General features: G+C 37.2%; 2 protein-coding genes across 11 annotated transcripts in view; both read right to left on the bottom strand.

Moving 5' to 3' along the window:
* The window catches only part of LOC311283504 (uncharacterized protein), a 333540-nt gene that overhangs the window by 94930 nt on the left and 216208 nt on the right, over positions 1-22402 (bottom strand). The gene's annotated exons all lie outside the window — the stretch shown is intronic.
* LOC311283509 (ubiquitin carboxyl-terminal hydrolase 12-like) lies at positions 10604-22015 on the bottom strand. 10 transcript variants are annotated; one of them, XM_084397960.1, is made up of 16 exons: positions 21889-22015; positions 21199-21357; positions 20783-20951; positions 19748-19851; positions 18807-18918; positions 18286-18400; positions 18081-18202; positions 17876-17946; positions 16607-16732; positions 15999-16094; positions 14249-14377; positions 13550-13693; positions 13308-13327; positions 12720-12763; positions 12581-12634; positions 10604-12080 (listed from the first exon to the last, which is right to left on the bottom strand). In XM_084397960.1, the coding sequence occupies exons 5-16, from the start codon at positions 18910-18912 to the stop codon at positions 11389-11391; spliced, it is 1719 nt and encodes a 572-aa protein (XP_084254086.1). In that variant the 5' UTR covers positions 18913-18918; positions 19748-19851; positions 20783-20951; positions 21199-21357; positions 21889-22015; the 3' UTR covers positions 10604-11388. The 10 variants fall into 10 exon arrangements, with proteins under 10 accessions (XP_084254086.1, XP_084254085.1, XP_084254089.1 ...); XM_084397959.1 differs by having other exon boundaries at positions 18807-19851; XM_084397963.1 differs by having other exon boundaries at positions 18286-18382; positions 18807-19851.

The following is a 22402-nucleotide window of genomic DNA, read 5'->3' as shown; positions in this document are numbered from 1 at the left end:
GTTGGCTGTCCAGCCTCAGTTCAGCCACAAGATGATAAAAATCACCTTGTTGTCTCCTTCGCTGGTTGAGAGGATGCACCCAACACCGTTTCCTTCTCCTTCTGCCCCTCTGTATTCTTTCAAGTAGGAGAACAAATGTCAGTGTCCTCCTTCTGCTCACAGGCTGTCTTGCTTTGTGAGGGGGGCCCACCTGAGAGTGGCATTTCCTTCGCTTCATTTACACCTCAAACTCGACGTCAACGCAGAAAGGGTCACAATAAGAAGCCTGTAACTAAGAATGTCACCGACGAATTGTCTGGTTTACTAAAACATATGACCATCTAAAAATATTGTTTTGAATAGAGTTTGTTGTCCATCTCTGCCTTTCTCAAGTCACATGAGAGAGCAGTGACAAGGGTCATTGTCCACAAATACAAAGGAACTATTGTATCTTCGGAGAACAAGCCACTGTACAGAATAGCAGGACTACACTTGCTGGGATCAGCAGTTGTACATGTGATATTGAAATAAGCAGTCATGTGCCTTACAGTAAATATGATGAGGACGTCTGAATTCGGACAATAAAAGAAGAGACCTGGACAGGACTCACTCGCTCTTCCTTGCAATCTCCAGTCCGGAACGCCAGCAGTTTTCGGATGCAAGAAGCTTTAAGCCTAGCTAGTATCTCTCTGTTAGATTAGTACTCCTAGCATAATCTGTAACAAGTATTCTTTTCATTTTGATTCTTTTAATTAATATTGTTAAACATTTATTATAATCATCTGACTGGAACTTGGATTTTTGAGTACGTGTCACCTTCTTCCACCAGGATCAGGAAGGTCCTAGCTGGAGGAAAACTACAAGAGGGTGAGCATTCTTTTGATATAAGAATAATCACTGTGAGATTTGATTGATTAAAAAAGCCTAGCCAAAGAGGCAGCTTACGACAGGGTATTGTTGTATAGCGAACACGGTTGAAGAGTACCTAAAAAGGTAGACTTATACTATAAAGGGGAAATTTATTATCTTTATAATTTATTATCTTTATAATAGAATACGAATTTGTAGAGACTGATCGCCTAACTCTTAAGGGCACGACTAAAGGATAGGCTCTTTAGTTACCGCGGGATTATCTATATGTCCTGGATAGGATATAGGATAATTTGGAACGGTATTAATCGTGAAAACCTTTACAAGGCACTGTATGTGAAATATAGATATGAGATAATTGAGGATGCATTTTAAAGGACGAAAACACAGCAACAAATATTTTATCCTTGTTGTTCCCTACTACCCTAGTAAAAAAAAACTATACCAAAATCTATTTAAAATACATTAACTTCATTGTATACTTCAAATCCATATTTATTGACATATCACAAATAATAATTAATAATTTGGAGCATTTCTTTATTGCAAAATGCAGATATCTTAATATTACGCCTTAAACCATATCAATATTTTAATATTTCATTAAAAAGTCTTAATATTTCTATTAATAAGGATTGTATAATATATCTTTAAATGCAAAATATTTCAAATGTACCTAAAGTATACTTGCAATAGTTTAGCACAATCAAATATACGTGTGTATAACTATATAGTATATCTTTAGTTGGACCTCAGCACTACTTCCCCACAATTAAAGTGAATTAAGTACAAAATTAGTTTTCACAATTAGACTTTTAGCAAAATATAGTTTAGTATAAAAAAGTAAAATTGCAGGGTATTTTTTATTAGGCACATAAATAGAGGTCGACCGATATGGGTTTTCTCAGGCCGATGCCGATCTTTTGAAATACGGGTTGGCCGATGGCCGATAAATGCTGCCGATTTATTGTGGCCGATATTTGGCCGATTATGTGCTTGTTTTTAACCTCTATTTGAAAGATAAAATGTAACACAAATAATTACTTAAGATAGACAAAATTTCTCAACAAAAACATTTATTGAACACTTTACCAATCTGCACTTGTACAAAAGACCTTGAGATATGTTTGGTAACCGTACCTGAATGAATTGAAAATTAATTTGCAACATTTCAGATTAATATATTTGTTTTCCTTAAAATTTGAATTAACAGTAGGCTAACTTAAACACTTTGCAGTTTGAATGATGTCCTGTAGCCTATAAACAAAATGACGGAGTATGTTTTTATGTTTCCACTGTTCGATCACACCCGCGCGCACAAATATAAAGTAAACACATTGCGACTTTAAACACACGCGACTTTTCGATCGCGCCCGCGCCTCTCTCTCTCTCTCTCTCTCTCTCTCTCTCTCTCTCTCACACACACACACACACACACACACACAACCTATTCCAGCATTTCAATCTTTACATCGCAGCCTGAGCTAAGGCGAGACTGCAGATTAGGTGTCCCTAAAGAACCCGTGTATCTAACAGTAGTTCCGCATTACTTTGCACGCGGGTTTTATTTATTTTTATACCATGTATTCTCCGTGTAAATCTATACACCGATCCGTGACGCCCGTACCGTTTCGGTTCAATACGAATACACGTACCGTTCCACCCCTAGTCTACAGTGAAATACAGTCACACATTACACTCTTTGGCCAGCATTTTAACCGTGTTTAATCCAGCTACTAACGGAATGCTAAAGTTAGCTGCTAACTAGCCTCACGTGCAGCGAAGCGATGTTTCTGTTATTCTGACGCCCGTTTTCAGAGCATCCAAGAGAAGCACAGGCATAACAGTAGCACCGAAATGAAGCACAGAAATCCGCGTTGATATTCGGTCCGGTAGATAACGGTCGTTAAGGCACCAGTGCCGTATTAGCACCGGGTCTGTCTGTAGCTACCCAACCCTAGCAACAACGACGCTAGCAAAGCAAAGCCAGTCCTTCACTAGCCTATAGTGCGTTGGTCTCTTTTTTATTACTTATTTCTCTGCACTGAGTGACAACCCTCTCAAATATAAGACACACAAACAGAACAAATAAACGTCTCAGATTCACTGTCTGTAATTGCAAAATTCTTGCTTACTTATTGTGACATGATAGCAACCCTTCTGCTGTGCTAATGCAACCTCAACTATGCTATCAATATCCAAAGTAGCCAAACGTCATGTCGCCTATTCATGTTTTTTCTCTAAGTTGGCAGTAACATATCAAAAGTTTTTAATTAAATATAAAGGAGTTTTCTCCAAGGAACTTAGCTCCTTCCTTAGGCACTGGATGAGGTCTGCTCACTCTGCTGGAAAATGAATCTAGGTGCAGCGTGCATCGAACACGTGTTCCACAACAACACTATAGTGTTGTATACAATAACAAGCCTATAGGCTGCCCACAGATGCGCCCGCCTAATAATCGGCTTGATATACTTGGATATTGGCCGATGCCGATTATGTTAAAAAATGCAAAAAATCGGCCGATTAATCGGTCGACCTCTACACATAAATATGTAAATTAATTTTTAGGATACTTAGCACACACACACACAAAAAATATATTTCCAATACATAAAATTTGTATATTTTTTTCCACTGTGGTGGACATTTAAGTGTATTAACTATGCCGGCAATAGCGCAACAAAGTAGGACATAGCTAAAAACATAACAATAAACACAATTACACCGGACAAAACATAAACATTTAGCCAACTTACCCATGGTAGGCTACTAGAAACCCCAAAATCAGAAAAACACGTCGGACAGGCAAATCACGTGGTTTCACGCATCCAATCCCTCCGCTTCTGATATGCTCCCGGTGTGAGTTGGCACCGCGTAAAGGACGGAATAAAACCTTATCGCAGCCGTAATGCGCCGCAGGCGTGTGCAGTGTAAATGAGGGGTTAGTAGACGAAGCGGCACAGCTCATTCCCACAGAGACACGCAGATCAAGCGATTATACGTGACATCTGCGTTAAGGTCCTTGCACGTCCGAAATTCACGTCTGAAATTTTAGCATATTAAAAAATAAATATGACTTCACGTCTCGATTTTCTGCATTTTTCGTATCCGTAGCAAGCATTTTCAATGGTGTTTCTACAATTCATAGCCACCGAATAACGAAAAAAAGCATACGAAAATTTATTTGCAAATTTATAAACTTATCCACATTATTTGCTAATTGTATATCTATCCTCAAGGACAACCACCTGTTTTTCTACATCCAAATATTGTCCATACTGACAATGGTTCGCTTTCGACGGTGTTGCATCACTTTTTTTCTTTTGCACATTTGTTCTCCCGCCCTTGCAGAAGTTTCCGGAGCGCGATTTTCTTCCCCGCTTACATTATTAGTTATTTTAGTTATTTTTTTACTCAGTAACGGATATGATTTAAAATGTAGCGAAGTACAATACTTCAATCAAAACGTACCTAAGTAAAAGTAAAATTACAGATTTTAAAAACGACTTAAAAAAGTAGAAGTGCACAAAAAAACTACTCAATTACATAACGCGAGTAAATGTAATTTGTTACTTTCCACCTCTGACTACAAGCACAGTTCCTGCCAAACACAAACAACGCGTTTTTCGAACGCGTTGTTTGTGTTTGGAGCTCCATCGATTTGATTCATAATCTGTGATTTTCTCTTTAAACTCACTTACAACGAACATTTTCTTCTTTTCCTCACTGAGAAGCACTGCTGCTCAAACCTTACGCCGGTTTCACACTGCATGCGTTAGCAGAGCGTAAGCAGCACAGGAGCAGTGCGTATGGTGAGCAGGAGCAGGACACGCGCGTTTTGCTTTCACACTGGCAGCGTTTGTCACGCGCGGCTGAACCGCGGGTAGTGTACAGACAAAGTACTCTATAATGGATAAGTTGGCATTGCTTTATTTCGTTTTCAAATACATTTAAGAGAAGTACATTTAAGACTTGTCAAGAAGCTTATTTTATTAATAATTTAATTTATATAACTTTTGGTTCATCTTTGTTTTTATTGTTCGGGCAACAAGTTTGTTTTTGGACATTTGTTTTCTTTTTAAATTGCTGTTGATCATTTGATTGACTGTTTAAAACACAATAGATATCATCAATGCACTTTTTGGATAAAACTGCAGTGTATTTTGCCCATGATCAATGCATTGTTACTTTAATTCAGCGTAAGCGGCGCAGCAAAAATAGACTCGGCGCCGAAACGATCGCGGCACTGCTGCTCCTGCTCTGCTACATGTTCCTGCTACACGCTGCCACGCTGCCTCTGCGTGCGGTGTGAATGCTCTAATCTGTTAACATGGGCGCCGAAAAAAATTAGTAACATTAGTAACCCGATGACTCCGACCTCGTCTACTCCGTGCGTTTCTCAGCATCGGTCCCGAGCGCCCAGGTCACGATCAGCCATGGTTTCATTCACTCCGGCTCCGACACACCACCACGAAGCCTGGGTGGTTTCGCAGCGGAAGACGCGAGCCAGGACCAGAGCAAGAATCTCTCCGCCCCTACCAGTTTTTGAGATCTCCACCCAGAACCACTTCTCCCCTCTTCGCGAAACAGAACGTGATGCTGTGATCATCGGCGATTCCATCGTCCGGCACGTCCACGCTATGTTAGGTAAAAGTAAGATGCGTACTCACTGCTTTCCTGGTGCTCATGTTTTCGATATCGCTGCACGGGTACCCGAGATCTTGAACGGTGACGAGTGCGTCGGAGCTTTCGTCCTGCACGCGGGAGTGAACGACATCAGGCTACGGCAGACGGAGGTTCTGAAGAAAGACCTCAGGAGCCTGATCGAGACGGTACGCAGCACATCGCCTGAAACAGCGATTATTGTGTCAGGACCGCTTCCCACGTACCGACTAGGACATGAAAAGTTTAGTAGATTATTCGCGCTAAATGAATGGCTAATGTCATGGTGCAATGAGCAGAAACTGCTCTTTGTAAATAATTGGAATCTGTTTTGGGAGCGTCCTAGGCTTTTCCGTGCTGATGGCTTACACCCAAGCAGATTCGGAGCAGATCTTCTGTCGGATAACATCTCCAAGATGTTAAACACCGTTTGACTAGTAACCAAAAGTCCAAATCACAGTCTCTGCTGCACCAACTTAATTTATATAAATACTAGTGTAGAACATTGCATAGAAACTGTGTCTATTCCTCGTTTAGCTAGATCAAATAATAAATCTACTGCAGGATCTAGGAAAAATCTAATTGCTATTAAAACAGAAAATCTCGCTATTAGTGAACAAAAACTATTTCTAAAGCTAGGTCTTCTAAACATTAGATCACTCACACCTAAGGCAGTTATTGTAAATGAAATAGTCACAGATAATAGCATCGATGTACTTTGCCTTACTGAAACCTGGCTTAAACCCAATGATTATTTCGGTCTAAATGAGTCTGCTCCTCCTGGATACTCCTATAAGCATGAGCCCCGTCTGATTGGTCGTGGCGGTGGTGTTGCAACGATCTATAGAGATATTCTTAATGTTACTCAGAAAACAGGTGACAAGTTTAATTCGTTTGAAGTACTTGTAAATGTTATGCTCTTAGATGTTAGAAAAACATCCCTATTATCTCTAGCCTTGGCTACCGTATATAGACCGCCTGGGCCTTACGCTGATTTCCTAAAAATCAATATAGATCAGGCAGAACAATCCTTCCATCCACCATAGATAATTTTTCAAATTGCTTATCCGATCTGTCTCAGCTGCTGCCTGAACCCAAACAAGCAGATGAACTAGAGGAATTAACTAGCACTATGAGCACCATTCTCTCTGGAACATTGGATATTGTTGCACCTATTAGATTAAAAAAGGTCAGAGAGAAAAGTAAAGCACCGTGGTACAACAATACTACGCATGTTATCTAGAGAGAAACCTGTAATTTAGAGCGTAAATGGAAACAAACTTATTTAGAGGTCTTTAGAATCGCGTGGAAAGACAGTATGTCACGTTATAAAAAGGCCCTAAAAGCAGCCAGGGCTGAGCACCTCCGCAAACTAATAGAAAATAACCAAAATAATCCAAGGTTTTTATTTAACACCGTGGCTAGACTAACAAATTAAACAGACGTCACCTGAACAAAATATCCTGTTACAGTTTAGTAGTAATGATTTCATGAACTTCTTCACTGAGAAAATAGAAAGCATCAGAACCACAATTGTAAACGTTCAATCTTCAATCGCGCCTTATAATTCAGCCTCAATTATCACCCCGCAAGAACAATTACAGTGCTTTACAACTATAGAACAAAAAGAGTTAAACAAACGTATCACTTCATCTAAAACAACAACATGTTTATTAGATCCTATACCAACTAAACTACTGAAAGAAGTGTTACCTATAGGGGAAGAGCCTCTCCTCAATATTATTAACTCTAATCTCTAAATCTTTATCTTCTGGTCATGTTCCAAAAACATTTAAACTGGCAGTTATAAAACCACTCATTAAGAAACCACAATTAGACCCAAATAACCTAGCAAATTATAGACCCATTTCAAATCTTCCTTTTATGTCTTACGTATGACTAGATTACTGTAATGCTTTATTAGCTGGTTGTCCTGCATCCTCAATAAACAAGCTACAGTTAGTCCAAAATGCAGCTGCTAGAGTTCTTACTAGATCAAGAAAATATGATCATATAAGACTATATAATGTCATATAAAATTTTATCATCACTACATTGGTTACCTATAAAGTCCCGTATTAATTACAAGGTATTGCTACCGACTTATAAAGCCCTAAATGGTTTAGCTCCAGTCTATTTAACGGATCTTCTATCGCCCTATAATCCATCGCGCTCTTTAAGATCACTAAATTCAAGGCTTTTGGTCATGCCTAGGATATCCAGAACCACCAAAGGAGGGAGAGCATTTTCACATTTAGCTCCTAAACTCTGGAATAGCCTTCCTGATAGTGTTCGTTGCTCAGACTCGCTCTCCCAGTTTAAAACTAGATTAAAGACGCATCTCTTCAGCCAGGCATTCTTATAATATTTTTAATCTTACAGTTAAATCCGGCATCTAGTTCATAAACGCCAGAGGAGAACCGGCCCCCGACTGAGCCTGGGTTCTCCCAAGGTTTTTTTTTTTCTCCATTAGGTCACCTGATGGAGTTTTTTGGTTCCTTGCCACTGTTGCCTTTGGCTTGCTCAGTTGGGGATATTTAATTTAATTTAATCAATCAATAATACTATTGATCAGCCTTACCCAACGTGGACGTTTTTTCCACTAGAAACAAACCTTATTGTGCTATTTTAATTTAATACTGTGAAGCTGCTTTGGTACAATCTGTATTGTGAAAAGCGCTATACAAATATACTTGACTTGACTTTACACTCAAATTGCAGTTCTAAAACACACTTTTTTCAAAACACTACACACAATTCTCTGCTTTTAGCACAATTGATGCAGAAAATCTCTTGTTTTCACAAGGAACACACTGCCATTCAGATATGCACACTGCCTCATCACATGGGCAAACACCCGTCACACAGTTTTACAGTCAGCAATCAGAGCTTAAGCATAAAGGGAACAGGTGAGCTCTTCAATGGAGCAATGGAGGCCAACATTGGATTTTTTTTTTTTTTTTTTTACTGTAACTGTATACAGTAAATTCTTCTGTTGTTTTGTATGTAGACCACTGTATGTACAACTTTGTGTTGGTTGGGATGTACACTGTGTACATTGTATTTGTGGGAAAAATAAAATATATTTGTTATGTGTTCTGAGTATAAAAACAATATTCTCAAATATTTTACAACACACTTATGTATGTACTGTCTGTAAGTGTAACACTGAACAGAAAAAAGGCGTAAGTCATTATGATGAACGGAGAAGTGTTTTACATTGAGCACATCAGTGTTCAACTGGTTCTTATAAATGTCTATTCATGATGGATTGTGTGTGTCATTTGAAAACAAAATACCATTTTGAGAAGAAATAACATTGTTTTGAATGTAAAGTTTAATTTTGCAGGAGAATTGAGGGGTTTTGCCCATTGTGTGTGTGTGTTTGGATTTGTGTGTGGAGTTCTGAGAATATGAGGCACGCTTTCAGAAAATGTGTGTAAACAATCGAGAAAAACTGTAATCAGTCAGAGAAACTCAACAATAACACAATTATGAAGAATAAAACAACAGTAAAAATGCAAATAAACCAATGTTTTGACCAGCATTCATTAAATCACATGTACAGTAAAGCATATGATGATAACGGCCTGATTTACAGAAGTCGCCAGAAAAACTCAAAATAAGAATGTTTTACTGACGTTCCCATTAAGATATGATCATATATTATTTCTGAAAGTTTGAACTTTTTGTTTATATGAAGGTCAGCAAAACATTAAGAGAATATTTCATATTATCATTCATCAAACATTATGGGAACGTTACTAATGAATGTTGAATATTCTGAAACAAGTAGCAACATTTTTTAAATGTTAGATTAACATCCAACTAAAACATTACAGAAAAAAACATTCCATTACTAATGTATAAATAATATTTTGTGTTCATGTTTTGAGAACATTATTAAACACCAGATAACTCTGAATAAATGTGTAATGTTACTGGAGGAGCGTTTGATCATAACTTTGAGAGAATCTTTCCAGTTCCTCTTGTTGATATCGAGCCATCAGTGCATGTTATTATATAGAAGCTCAATGTTTGTCTTCATAATCTTTCACCATAAAGTAATAACTAGATAACCTGAAAATACTTTTCTGTTTACTGTAATGCATAAAAATACTCGGAAACTCTTTATGTCGATATCAGTTTATCAGTTATTAGAGTATTAAAACTGTTAAAAGGTGTTGTGAATTAGCCATGGCTATAAACACTGTGATACATGCATCAGATTGTTCTTTATGTAATAATCTATGTTTATTTTGTATCTGTCCCTTTTCAAATAAACAACAAATACAAAAAAATATTAATAAACCCTCTGGTTAATATCAGCTGACGCTTTATTTTGATGCTCCTCAACAGACTATAACTTTGCAACTACATGTAAAATTATTAAATACTGTACGAACTATAACTCTATTATTCTACTAATACTGAGAGTTAGTTTAGATGTACATTTATTTCTGTCCTCTATTCATGTTCTCGCTCTAGTTTTTGGGAAGTTTTATTGAAATTACTCACAGAACCTTTAATTAAACCATTAAAACACAAGGAAGGGCAACAATTCTCACAAAATAAAAATATATAAGTGCAAACTTGATTTAATAAATGTAAGAAAAAGAAATTATTATATTATTTGCATATTATTACATATTTGCATATGAACGTATAGAGGAACACACTAACTCTATCATAATATTACACTTCAACCCTCAGTATGAATATATTTATAATGGATTATGTGTTTTATCAGTGTTTAATACTGGAACATGATTTAAGATTCCTCTCTGAATTCAGTGTGACTTTAATGCATTTACATGTTAAGAGCTCATATTTAACTCTAGATTCAGTCCTGGATATTCTTATATATTTCTCTTCAGAGAGACCTGACACTGTGAGACGATGTGGAGATTATGATTGTTTGCCTTAGATCTGTCTATCAGTGCCTTTATAAATGTGTGTAATGCAAAACCACTGATGGAGAAAACAAGCATTTGTGGACTTTACACTCAGAAGAGAAACTGACCGTCTGACTCAAGCCATTCAGTAGAGTCACTCCAGGATGACGGTGAGACGGCTGAAATGAAAAGGCCAGTTAGGCAAGGCAAGTTTATTTATATAGCACATTTCATACACAATGGCAATTCAAACTGCTTTACAGAGAAGAAATAAAAATATTAAAAAGCAATAAGAATAATTAAAACAGTTTAGAAAAATAAAATAACAGTACAGTACAGTCGGACGAACAGTGGCACAGTGCTCATTCAGTAAATGCATAGCTAAACAGATGTGTTTTGAGTCTGGATTTGAATGTGACTACAGTAGAAGCACATCTGATCTCCTCTGGAAGCTGTTCCAGCATAATAGCTAAAGCAGACTCGCCATGTTTAGAGTGAACCCTTGGTATTTCTAGCTGATATGATCCTAATGATCTGAGTGATCTGTTGGGTTTATATTCAGTGAGCATATCTGCAATGTATTGAGGTCCTAGGCCATTGAATGATTTATATACCAGTAATAATACTTTAAAATCAATCCTAAATCTAACTGGGAGCCAGTGTAAAGACCTGAGGACTGGTGTGATGTGTTCATATTTTCTGGTTCTGCTCAGAATCCTGGCGGCAGCGTTCTGTATGAGCTGACAGTCTTATGGCTTCCAGCTCCCAAGCAACTCCATAGCAACCAAACTTGAGTACCCTAGCAACTGTTTTGAAAGACCTTTATCTCTGTATCAGAACATCGTATAGAGATGAGGTTTGGCTCTTTTGACTCATGCTAGCAAACAGCACTTCCAACATGCTACACATGCTAGCAGTGAATATCTACATGCTAATAGCGATTAGTTAAATGCTAAATCATGCCAAGATCATGCTAAGAACTCTATAAAAGCTCCATAGTAACCATCTGTGACAACTTCCAACAGCCTAGTAACACTATAGCAACTGCCAAGAACACCCAAAATACCTTAACAACCACCAAGCAACAGCAGAGCTGCGGTAGAGCTGTGTCGTCTGCAGAGCTGTGGTAGAGCTGTGTGTGTGTGTCGTCTGCAGAACTGTGGTAGAGCTGTGTGTGTGTGTCGTCTGCAGAGCTGTGGTAGAGCTGTGTGTGTGTGTCGTCTGCAGAGCTGTGGTAGAGCTGTGTGTGTGTGTCGTCTGCAGAGCTGTGGTAGAGCTGTGTGTGTGTGTCGTCTGCAGAGCTGTGGTAGAGCTGTGTGTGTGTGTCGTCTGCAGAGCTGCGGTGGATCTGTGTGTGTGTGTCGTCTACAGAGCTGAGGTGGATCTGTGTGTGTGTGTCGTCTACAGAGCTGAGGTGGATCTGTGTGTGTGTGTCGTCAACAGAGCTGAGGTGGATCTGTGTGTCGATCGAAGAAGAAGAAGGAAAAAAATGCCATTGCCAAGAAATAATAATAATAAACAGGAGAACAAAGACCACTAGAGCCTGGGTGTAGAGGGAAGTCTGCATGGGTGGACATTTTCTTCTAATGAAAGGTGTTTCTTGCAACAAGTTGGTCATTTGTGCTGGTCTTCTTGATTCTTCCGGTTTTTCTTTTTCAGGGTTTTCTTTTTCTTCTTGGGGAAAGAACCAAACAATAATTACAATAAAGCAAGACTTTTTGACTTTCCCCAGAACATATGACATGTGTAATGCTCTATATGATTTGTATGCATGACGTTTGTGTTGAGAAGTGTGTTGAAGCCCTGATACAAGTGATGCGAAAATGTCTAAATATGAACAGTTTCAGAGCAGGTCAAAGAAGATTGTTATGATATGTAATATAATTCCCCACTCTCTAATCTGACTGCAGTGTTTGAGTCTGCAAGTCTTGTCTCGTTGAGTACAGCTGAATCACAACACGGATGATATTCACTACAGCAACACTGTTGCAAATGTTATATTTGTTATCAGACTCCTGAATATTAATTACACTATATATTAACCAACTTAAATAATATAGAAATACTTATATATAATAAAAGGAAAGTGAAAAGCTGAGTGATAGAGCGTGTTGTTACTGGAGATGCTGTTAAGACTTTCTTGATCATGTAAAGAGTTGAGAGTGGAAACAAACCTCTTATTTCTGCTGGAGACGGAAGATTCTCCTCTTCAGTCTGATTGTCCATTACTGGTTTGGGTAAAAAAAATATTGTATGTATGTGAAAATAAATACACATGAGAAAATATTACACAATATTGAAACCTTTGCTTACATTTTCTGAAGAAGAGCAAGCATGCCGTGTCAGAGTCGATGTGTCTGTTAAAAATAAATGCAACAGTTAAACTGCAATGATGCGCTACAAACTGCATCACGACACTGATGATTCCACAGAGCATTTGCACAGATTCATGCCTGCCAATAACATTCAGTTCACATTCATTTTCATAGTGCCTTTTACCATTCATATCATTTTAAAGCAGCTTTACAGAAAATGTTTCTACATTACAATTAAGAGTGGTACATATTTTCCCATTCACCTTGAGTTTCTGACCATTATTGCCCACACCCACAAACACTCTGTTACAGCTTGTAGAAATTGTGCAAAAAATACACAAATATTATGGCTATGCTAGACATTCAGAATAGCAGAGATAAAACATTGTGTTAATTAAACTGACCAAAAGATAAAGTAATGCCAGCACCACAAATGTCAAACCACCCCCTCCCGCGAGATTAGCGTAGGGTACCGGGATCCCAATCCCAATGTAGCCCCTGTAGTTCTAACATTATACAATTCATACACTAAAACACTAGTAAAATGTAAAGTAGTTTTATTAAGTGACATCATAACGTTTCTTACCTGTCACTGACATTCTGAATCTGTAAAAACACAAGGGCAAAGATTCTGTCCCACAGTCTTCCCATTTATTCACAAATAAAAAAGATTGCACCAAAAACAATCAAGGACTCAGAAGTTTAAATGCAGAAATATATTTGCATACTTGACAATGTGACTTACTGTGTGTCCACACAAAAACAGCTATTGGACATCTAGCTGTGAATGTGTGTAATGGGTATATTATTAAAGAGAGTTAAACTCACCTTGTTCACAGTAGAGTCGTTAAATCGATACCACTGATGGTCATCAAATGACTTGATGTCAGAATAGTACTGTCCATCACTGAGGGAACCAGTGTGATTGACTATGGCGTACAGGTCATACTTATGATGGACACCACCCTCTTCCTGAAATAGCAGATTATAATATTTAAGTATTGGTACTGTACACAGTCATGCTTACATAGAGGTCTGACTGATAAAATGTCTATATACACCATAGCAGTCTCCAACCCTGCTCCTGGAGAGCCTCTGTCCTGCAGACTTCAGCTCAACACACCTGTCTTTAAGTATTAAGTAACTCTGAGGACGTCGATTAGCTTGTTCAGGTGTGTTTGATCAGGGTTGGAGCTGAAATCTGCAGGATGCTGGAGACCACTACTCTATAGAAATGTCTATATCAGGGATGGGCATCGACGGTCCTGGAGGGCCACTTCCCTGCACCTGAACAAGCTTAATGTCTTCAGGATTACTAGAAAGATATGGGCAGGTGAGTTTTTTATCAGAGATGGACCTAAACTCTGCAGGAAAGTGGCCCTGCAGCACAGACGATGTTATAAATACAGTTACCCACTCATGAACCAATAAAAGTGAATCAACGGAGCACATTCACAGAAGGCTGTATGTTATAAGTGAAGTGTCAGAATCAGAGATCACAGGGTTTAAAGCACAAAGAAGTCAGACCTGCAGTGATAACCGGAGAGGAATTTGAACAGGACAGTTGTTCTTCCTGAAAGTCATGTAGTTGTAATCCATGTAAAATCTCTGCAGATGTAGAGTCAGAACTTCCGGCAGCTCAGAAATGGTGCATTTCTGAAAGAAATATAATCTCATTTAGAATAAAGCCAGCAATTTTTCAATTCTACCAACCTCATAGAACATACTGTTATATTTGTTTACCTGTATATTTATTATATACTATTTGTATTGCCAATATTAGTCTCTTTTGTTTAATGTGTCATTGTGGCGAGCAGGACGAGGCCGAGGGCCGTGAGAGAGCGGCACGAGGCCAGTGGCGTGATTACTGATGAGCTTCTCCTGCGCGCCGCACCGGTACCTCACAGAGGAGCAGAAGCATAAAGGCCTCCGGCCTCGTGCCGCTCTCTCATGGCCCTCGGCCTCGTCCTGCCCGTCATTACTGATGAACGACTCCTGCGCGCCGCACCGGTCTCGTATCTCTCACAGAGGAGCGGAAGCATAAAGGAGGAGCGACGACAGTGAAGAGCGAGAGAGGAACAGGTCTGAGTTTGTGTTATGTTTTGTGTGGCCAGCAGTCGTCCGCGAGAGGCTGCTGGCTTATTCTTTCATTTTTGTATTTATTTATTTATTAAATGTGTTTGAATGTTCGCCGGTTCCCGCCTCCTTCTTCCCATAACATCTGAACTGCGTTACAGTCATGTAGTGTTTTTCACCTAACAATATCTCTCACAGAATAAATGTTTTTAAATCTCAAGTGTTCATAGTTTCATTAACACGTGAGAGATTTGATAAGACTACTGAAGCTTAAAATTAATTTTAAAAAGAAACTAATGTAGAACTATAAAAAAAACAACGATAACACTTTATTTCAATAGTCCACTTCAGACATACTAACTATCAGTAACTTTGCAGCTAAATGTCAACTATCAGTCATTAGTGTATTAGTATTGTCTGCTGAATATCTGCTAACTCTTTATCCTGATGCTCCTCAACAGATATTCTACTGACTATAGACCTTATGCGCCAGAGAAACGAGGGCGCCACCATCTTTAGAATATTGTCTTTGGACTTCTGGTCGCTCTGTATATCTCTATGGCACTGCTGTCCAGGAGTAATTAGCTTTTGAAGTGGATTTAATTAATGTCAAGTTAACAGAAGTTATCATGAGGATTGTAATGTTTAAAGCAAATGTCAGTAGACCGGGAATATTTTCAAACGAGCCTTTCATTCATAAATGCGCAACATTGCTGTGAAAATACAGACCGGAAGTCAAAAGACAACGAGCGCAGAACTGAAAAGGGGCGGAGCTACAGAAGGTCTATAAGGAACTTGGCAACTACAAGTCAACTTATTCTCCTATCCTGACCCCTAACACCTAACTGTATCATGGGGATACTTAATTTAATTAATCAATCAACAATACTATTGATCAGCATTACCAAACGTGGACGTTTTACACTAGAAACTAACACTGATGTACTATTTTATTTAATACTGTGAAGCTGCTTTGATACAATCTGTATTGTGAAAAGCGCTATATAAATAAAGTTGACTTGACTTGACTTGACTAACTATAACCTACCAGTCTACTGAGAGTCGACTACAGCCTACTAATACTCTAATGAGAGTTAGTTGACATGAAGTTCAAAAGTTACTGATAGTTAGTAGAATGTCTATAGTGAACTATCGAAATAAAGTGGAAACAAAACAACTTTTAGTAAAATATAAATCTCACCATTTCCATGTCAGTCATAGTGTTGCATTCTTCACAGAACAGCTGATCCTCTCCGTACATGAGCATCACTTCAAACTGAGCATTCAGACTCTCTTCCTGAAACATGCAATTTAAGAATAAGAAATCAGGGCAAACAATAAAACTACTGTACCTCGTGGGGAAAAAGTGACTGGATTTATTCATCTTGAACTTATCATTTGTACAAATTTACAAGGTGACAAAATCATGAGAATTAATTTGTATGAACTTTGTGGGGGTTTATGCCCACGACAAACAATTAACCCCAATTCCTGCCTGGATTTTAATTTATCATTTTTAAAATTCAACCTCTAAGCAGTTTCTGATCATTTTAGTCTGAAATTGCTCAGAGGTTTTTCTTTCAATGCTCAGGAGACTTAATGTATTTCTCAGTTATTTAAGTTCTGTATCTAGCTTGTGTCAGATGTTTCTTCTTCATCTAAACTATGAATTAACTATAACTAATAGTTTGCAAATTACTTGTAAGTACCTTATTATTTTATACTTATTATAAAACGTTGGCTATATTTTTTATATGCCACTTTGATTCAGGCTGTAAATGACTGCATTTATTATCTCATAATACTTACTACATTCATTTTATATTGATCAGAGTCCATAGCAATGGCCAAAGAAAAAAATGAAATTTCTTCCTCAGTGGGTTCATGGTTCCCACGTCTACAGGTGGTTGAGTGTTTCTTCTTTCCCTGGAATATCTGTAAAATATTGCAAAATGGTGAATCACTTAGTTAAGCCAGTGGCGTTTGACTACTTTTAATGGTATACATTTTATAGGGCCAGATTTACTAACAGCTCGCGCCAGCGCAAACCCTCTTTTGGCCTTTAAAAGCTACTGTCAGGATTTACTAAAGACACGCAGTGAGAAATTAGCAATGAAAACCTGCAGATAACACAATTAAGTTAAAAACTAGTTTCCATTGCAGTCATTTGATGTTAAACTCAAACTTCACTCCTGGTTACACTGGTAGTGTATAGTATTATAAATACAAAATTATAATAACAATTCCACACTTACAACATTTAAAATCACAATTTAACACATACACTAACACACCATATGCTAATACGAATGCCCCACTAAAACAACCTAAGAAACATTTTAACTTTCAAACTAAAACCAACTACATTTGAAATACTTTTAATATCAAGATATAACTTGTGCAATATCCATAAGACTTTGCTTAGTATTTTAATAATGTTTCTCATTTACCCAATTTTTGTTTTTAATAAAAATATGAAAGAGCTCTTTTATTGATTTTCTTGTGTACCGTTTTTAGTTTAAGGTGTACTTTGCTTTCTGTAAGGTAACCAACAAAAATGTCTAAAATTGGAAACCTCAACATGCGTAAATCAAATAATCCCTAAAAATTACCTTATCAATTTATTTTGAGATTTTCTATAGTTTATCCAACCATATACAAGACAAATCATATCCAAGAAATGCATTCATACTCCAAATTACACTGCACTAGACATGATGCAAGTGATTTTAAATGTTGAGTATCCAAAAAACAAACATGTCTGGCAAGAATTCTACCATTTACCTTCCTTAAAATTTCCATAGCCATACTTGCACCAATTACAGCAAATTACTGTCAAGGACACATCCGAGGTAGTTGACCCAACTGCAGAACTTTACACTCCCATCAGTGCTTTTATGGGATTATAGCGCTCTTATGCTCAATTGCTCCATTAGTAAATCTGGCCCATAGTGTCTTTTAAATCTTAAATCTTAACTTTTTCTTATTTCATGGCTTATCAGATCATTTTACATTGTTTCTGTCTGAAGAGATACTGTCATCTGTTTTACTCTGTCACACACAGCACACAGATCGTACCTTGGCTGGGTTTTCATCAATCTCACTCATAATCTTCTGATAATATTCTGCTGCATCCTGCTGCTCACACACTGAAATAAAACTGCTTAGAACTTTTGTGGATTCAAACTCATTAAAAATGTGAAGAAAAAAAAACCTCATTAAAAAAAGTGTGGATTAAAAATAAAAAAATAAAAAAAAACACACACACACATAATCAACTTACCATTTCCAATGTGTAGAGCATTTGTGACTGTATTTGTTTCCACACTTCCAGTCTTGGACTCTAAATCGCTGAATAACTTGTGAAGTGCAAAAGAAACACTTTTTTCCCTCTTTATTTTTAACCTGTGGAGTAACACAGCATTTGTTATCATTACTATGATAGTGTTATAAAAGATCATGATCTTGTAAGTCAGAGATAAACTCACTCCTTGACAGCTGTTCTGAACTCCTCAGTCATGAAGAGTGTTTGCAGCACTGCACTCAGATAACATGTGGCTCCCTGATTCCTCAATCCTCTGTAGCCTTTAGATCCAATGGACACTATAAATATGACAGTGAAACACAGGTTAAATTATTCATTAAAAAGAATATACACTCTGAATGCTAATGATATCGACCTCACTATATATTATTTAATTTTCATTTATTTCATCTAAATAATAAACATAAAATAACCACATGATTATAATTTAGAAAAACATTATTAAATAAAACAAATCAACAAATATATAAAAGGAATAGGTAAATAGATTAGGCACAAGACACGTTTTGTGGGCAGTGGCTCAAACTGAGAAGAAGGGCATCATACTTTCATATGACACACAATACTTTTTTTATTAAACAGAGTGGTAATGATTATATATATATATATATATATATATATATATATATATATATATATATATGTATATATATATTATATAAAAGTAAATTCAAGAACTGTTACCCTTTGATGGTGATGCATGTTCTTCCATGTCATTGGCAAAATAATGACCGGCGAATGTTGAATTTTGAGTAAAATGAAGAAGGGGAGTCTTTCTGCTCTGAAACATTACAATCTAAATAAAAAATAAAAAAATAAAAAAACATATGAGCAAAAAACTTGTATTGCATTTACATTGTTTTGTTCCAACACAATGTTAATGTTTGCTTTTATAACTGTTTTGTCATAACAAAAATGTCATTTTTGCTTGAGCATTTTTCTCTGACGTAATCTCCTCTATTCTACTGTACTGTATTATCCTTTCTGTCCTAAGCTTAATGATTGAGAAGTTCATCAAAAACCACATTCGATTTTTTTCACTCAAAAATATGAAACCATCCAACATTCCTAAGTGCTCATCACAAATATGTGGGACAAAAAGGCTCTACATTTCTCATTTCTAACACATAGTCCATAACTGTCTGATGTGTAAGGCTAAACGGGAAAAAGACTTTGGCTAAACAGTTCTAGAACTACTGGCAGTTTTCTAGATGAAATTTGGGATCCTGTTGTGTGTGGTGATCTATATTCTGTCCTTCAAAAACATACAAACGAAAACCATGCCAAGCTGCAACAGTGCGCTCTTTAAATGAGCAACTAGTCCTTGGATTTTGCTCATACAGTGAAGCTTAAAAGGTTTTTGTTAGATGGTCTAAGCTGATCTTAAACAGGATGTTTTCTTACTTTTACTGAAGGGATATATTTTACAAGTTTGGCTGACTGACAGAACATGAGATGGGACCTGAGTGTTTCTACTTTGTCCAGCCGATTTCTCAGCGTCAGTTGGCAGAAGCCCACCCTCCGAAACTGCAATCGATAACTCATCCTTATCGCAAGATTTTGTACAGTATAATGACCTCTTATATGTCAAAAGATTAATGAAAATCAAGGAAAACTTTCTTAACTTCTTTTATAAGACAATTTTCGTAAATCCGGCCCAAGGTGAAGGACCTTACAGCAGTGTCGGAGTCAGGATTTTTTCATGGCCAGGCAAGGGCCAGCAACCAGTCTGGGGTGGCACAGAAATATTAATTATTTTATCATAAAAAATAATGTGACTATAATGTATTGGACTGTTTTAGTGCCTACACAACTGAATAAAGTAAATTTGTACTTAATTGTAATTGAGATAGAAGTAGTGAATTAGGAATCATGGAATACTGAGTGAATTTTATATTTTTTTATTATTACCTACCACCTCATATTAAAATTCTGAGTTTGTCAAAAAAAGTTTAACTTTCTATATTAGTTGTCAAAATGAATAATTGCAGCAGTTCTATCATACCTAAATTAAAAAGGAAAACGAAAGTTCTCTTTTGAATCGCCATGTGCAAGACTGTGAACAAGGCGGAAGTCAACAGCACATCATGTAAAATGTTATGTTTTTCATAATGTAATGTTGCCAGAATGTAAAATTAGTTATTTTATGGATTTAAAAATTATCCATTTTTGTTTGTCCTTTACAAATGAACGCAAAATGAATGCCTGTCTTCTAGTTCAAATGCACAGTGCTCACATTTATTTGGACATTAAAACACATTACATATCAGTTTGTGCCTTATATTGTGGTCTCACATAGCAGAATATTTTAATCCAGACACATGTGACGCATATATAACAAATACAGGATGCAGTTTTGACAGCTTTAATCGCCTTTTTGATTCATGAGTTGATTGACGAGAGCTACGGCTAGAGCGCGCCGCGTTTGCGCGCGATGTTCTTACCGCAAGCACAGTTAACGGCTGTCAGCCGTATGACAGGAGAGTGAGTTAGTTTCACTGACATTTAGCCTGACAATATCTCATCTTACCGAATAAGGACAACGCGCTTTTCTCAGCATCTGACAGAAGTGGCACACGCTTTCACACACATCTTCTAAAAGTAGCATCAGAAAAAAAAGAGAATTACGTTTGTTGTTGACTGCACACTATTCGACTTACTTAAAGCGGTCTTGCAACCCACCAGTTGAGAAAGATTGACTCATATGTGCATATCACTGTCTGATGTTCTGCTGAAGCTCATTTGCACATTTCCGCACTCGTTTGACCTGCGCCTGGCTCTGAGGGGAAGTTGGAGTGTGCGTCTGAAGAATCTCACGTTTTTTGTGGTCTTAAAGAGACGGTTCAACGTTTTAAAAAACGCAATTTTTGTCAATAAAAAAAGAGACAGAAACAGCAGTTGTGAGAGGGGTGGCCAAGCTTAGACCAAGGGTGCCACGGCCATCCCCTAGATCCGCCAATGCCTTACAGACAAGATAATATCCATATATGCAAGTAAACATTAAAATGAAGATGCTAAAATCACAACATTAATGTAAAATAAAATATAACAGTACATGGTATTATAGAATTCTTACAGAAGTTGTTGCTGAAATGGCTCCTATTGTGTTTGGTTTACTTTCCCAACCTCCTGAAATAGGCTACGATGTTACACGAGTAGGCTATCTGGTTTTGATTGCAGGTCGATGCACACATGGCTGTAAATGTTTTCGGATCACAGTACAAATCATTTCCTTCTAGAGAGACACACAAAGCAACAAGATACAGGCACATTTATTTGAATACACGATATGGCAAACCCCTAACTAACCTGTTCTACAGCAGGTTTTGCTCTTGCTCACAGATCACAAACAAATACTGAACCAATATCGAGTATAACCAATATATATGATATGAGTCGATATCAATGGGAGATTGATTTACACTTATTTCAAACTTTTTTTTAATCTATAAAATATAAATAAAACTTGAGTCTATATGTTAAGTGGTTGGAATTTGTTGAAAACTGTGGAGAAACAGAATGTAGCCTAATATAAGAGGAAAATAAATAGAGTGCAACAATAAGGCATTTTGTAGAAACACCAGCTAAAAAAGATTTAGATAAAAATAACTGAGCCAAAAGAAAATGCAAAGACTTGGAGTGGGAAGGACAGGAAGGAGAGGAACAGAAATATTTAAAAGCATTTCAAGTCATTGCTTTTTAAACAGAATAGGCTACTCTTTCACTTTCTCATTATTTTCATTTTACAAAAAACAGTGAAACTCACTTTAGTGAAAGGTTCTTCAGTTCATCTTTCCTCCGTTCTGGTTTCAGTGCTGTTATCTTAAAACTCTTCATCTGTCAAATGTTGTGCGTAAAGCTGCAGTCATTCTTCCGTTGCACACGACAACTGCAGCTTGAAGAAGAACTCCGCCCTAAATGAGAAAAAAACACGTGATTTTCAGAATCTGAAAGGAAAGAGAAACTGTCTCGAGCCGTGTAGAGACTGACTTAAACGGCACCTGAAAAACTAGCTATTTGAGAGATTTCCTTCATCAGGTCAAGTGCCGAGAAGCAATTTGATGGATCTGAAAAGGACATTCAATTAGTCAAACAGATTAGCGATATTGGTAAATGTATTTAACCTGCAGCTATTAGAAAGTGGTCTGGTGACGAGACATAAAATACTGTAGTATTTACTCTTACTAATAAGCTGCTGCCACCACCTTTAATTATTTTAGCCAGTATGGTCTGGCAAGAGAAGACAACACACCACCAACTTCAATCAAAATTAGCAGTTT

This window comes from Rutilus rutilus (genome assembly GCF_951802725.1).
Source record: "Rutilus rutilus genome assembly, chromosome: 23".
In the NCBI taxonomy this organism is placed as follows: Eukaryota; Metazoa; Chordata; class Actinopteri; order Cypriniformes; family Leuciscidae; genus Rutilus; species Rutilus rutilus.
Note: the sequence above shows the minus strand (reverse complement) of the source record. Positions and strands in the feature narration are given on the sequence as shown.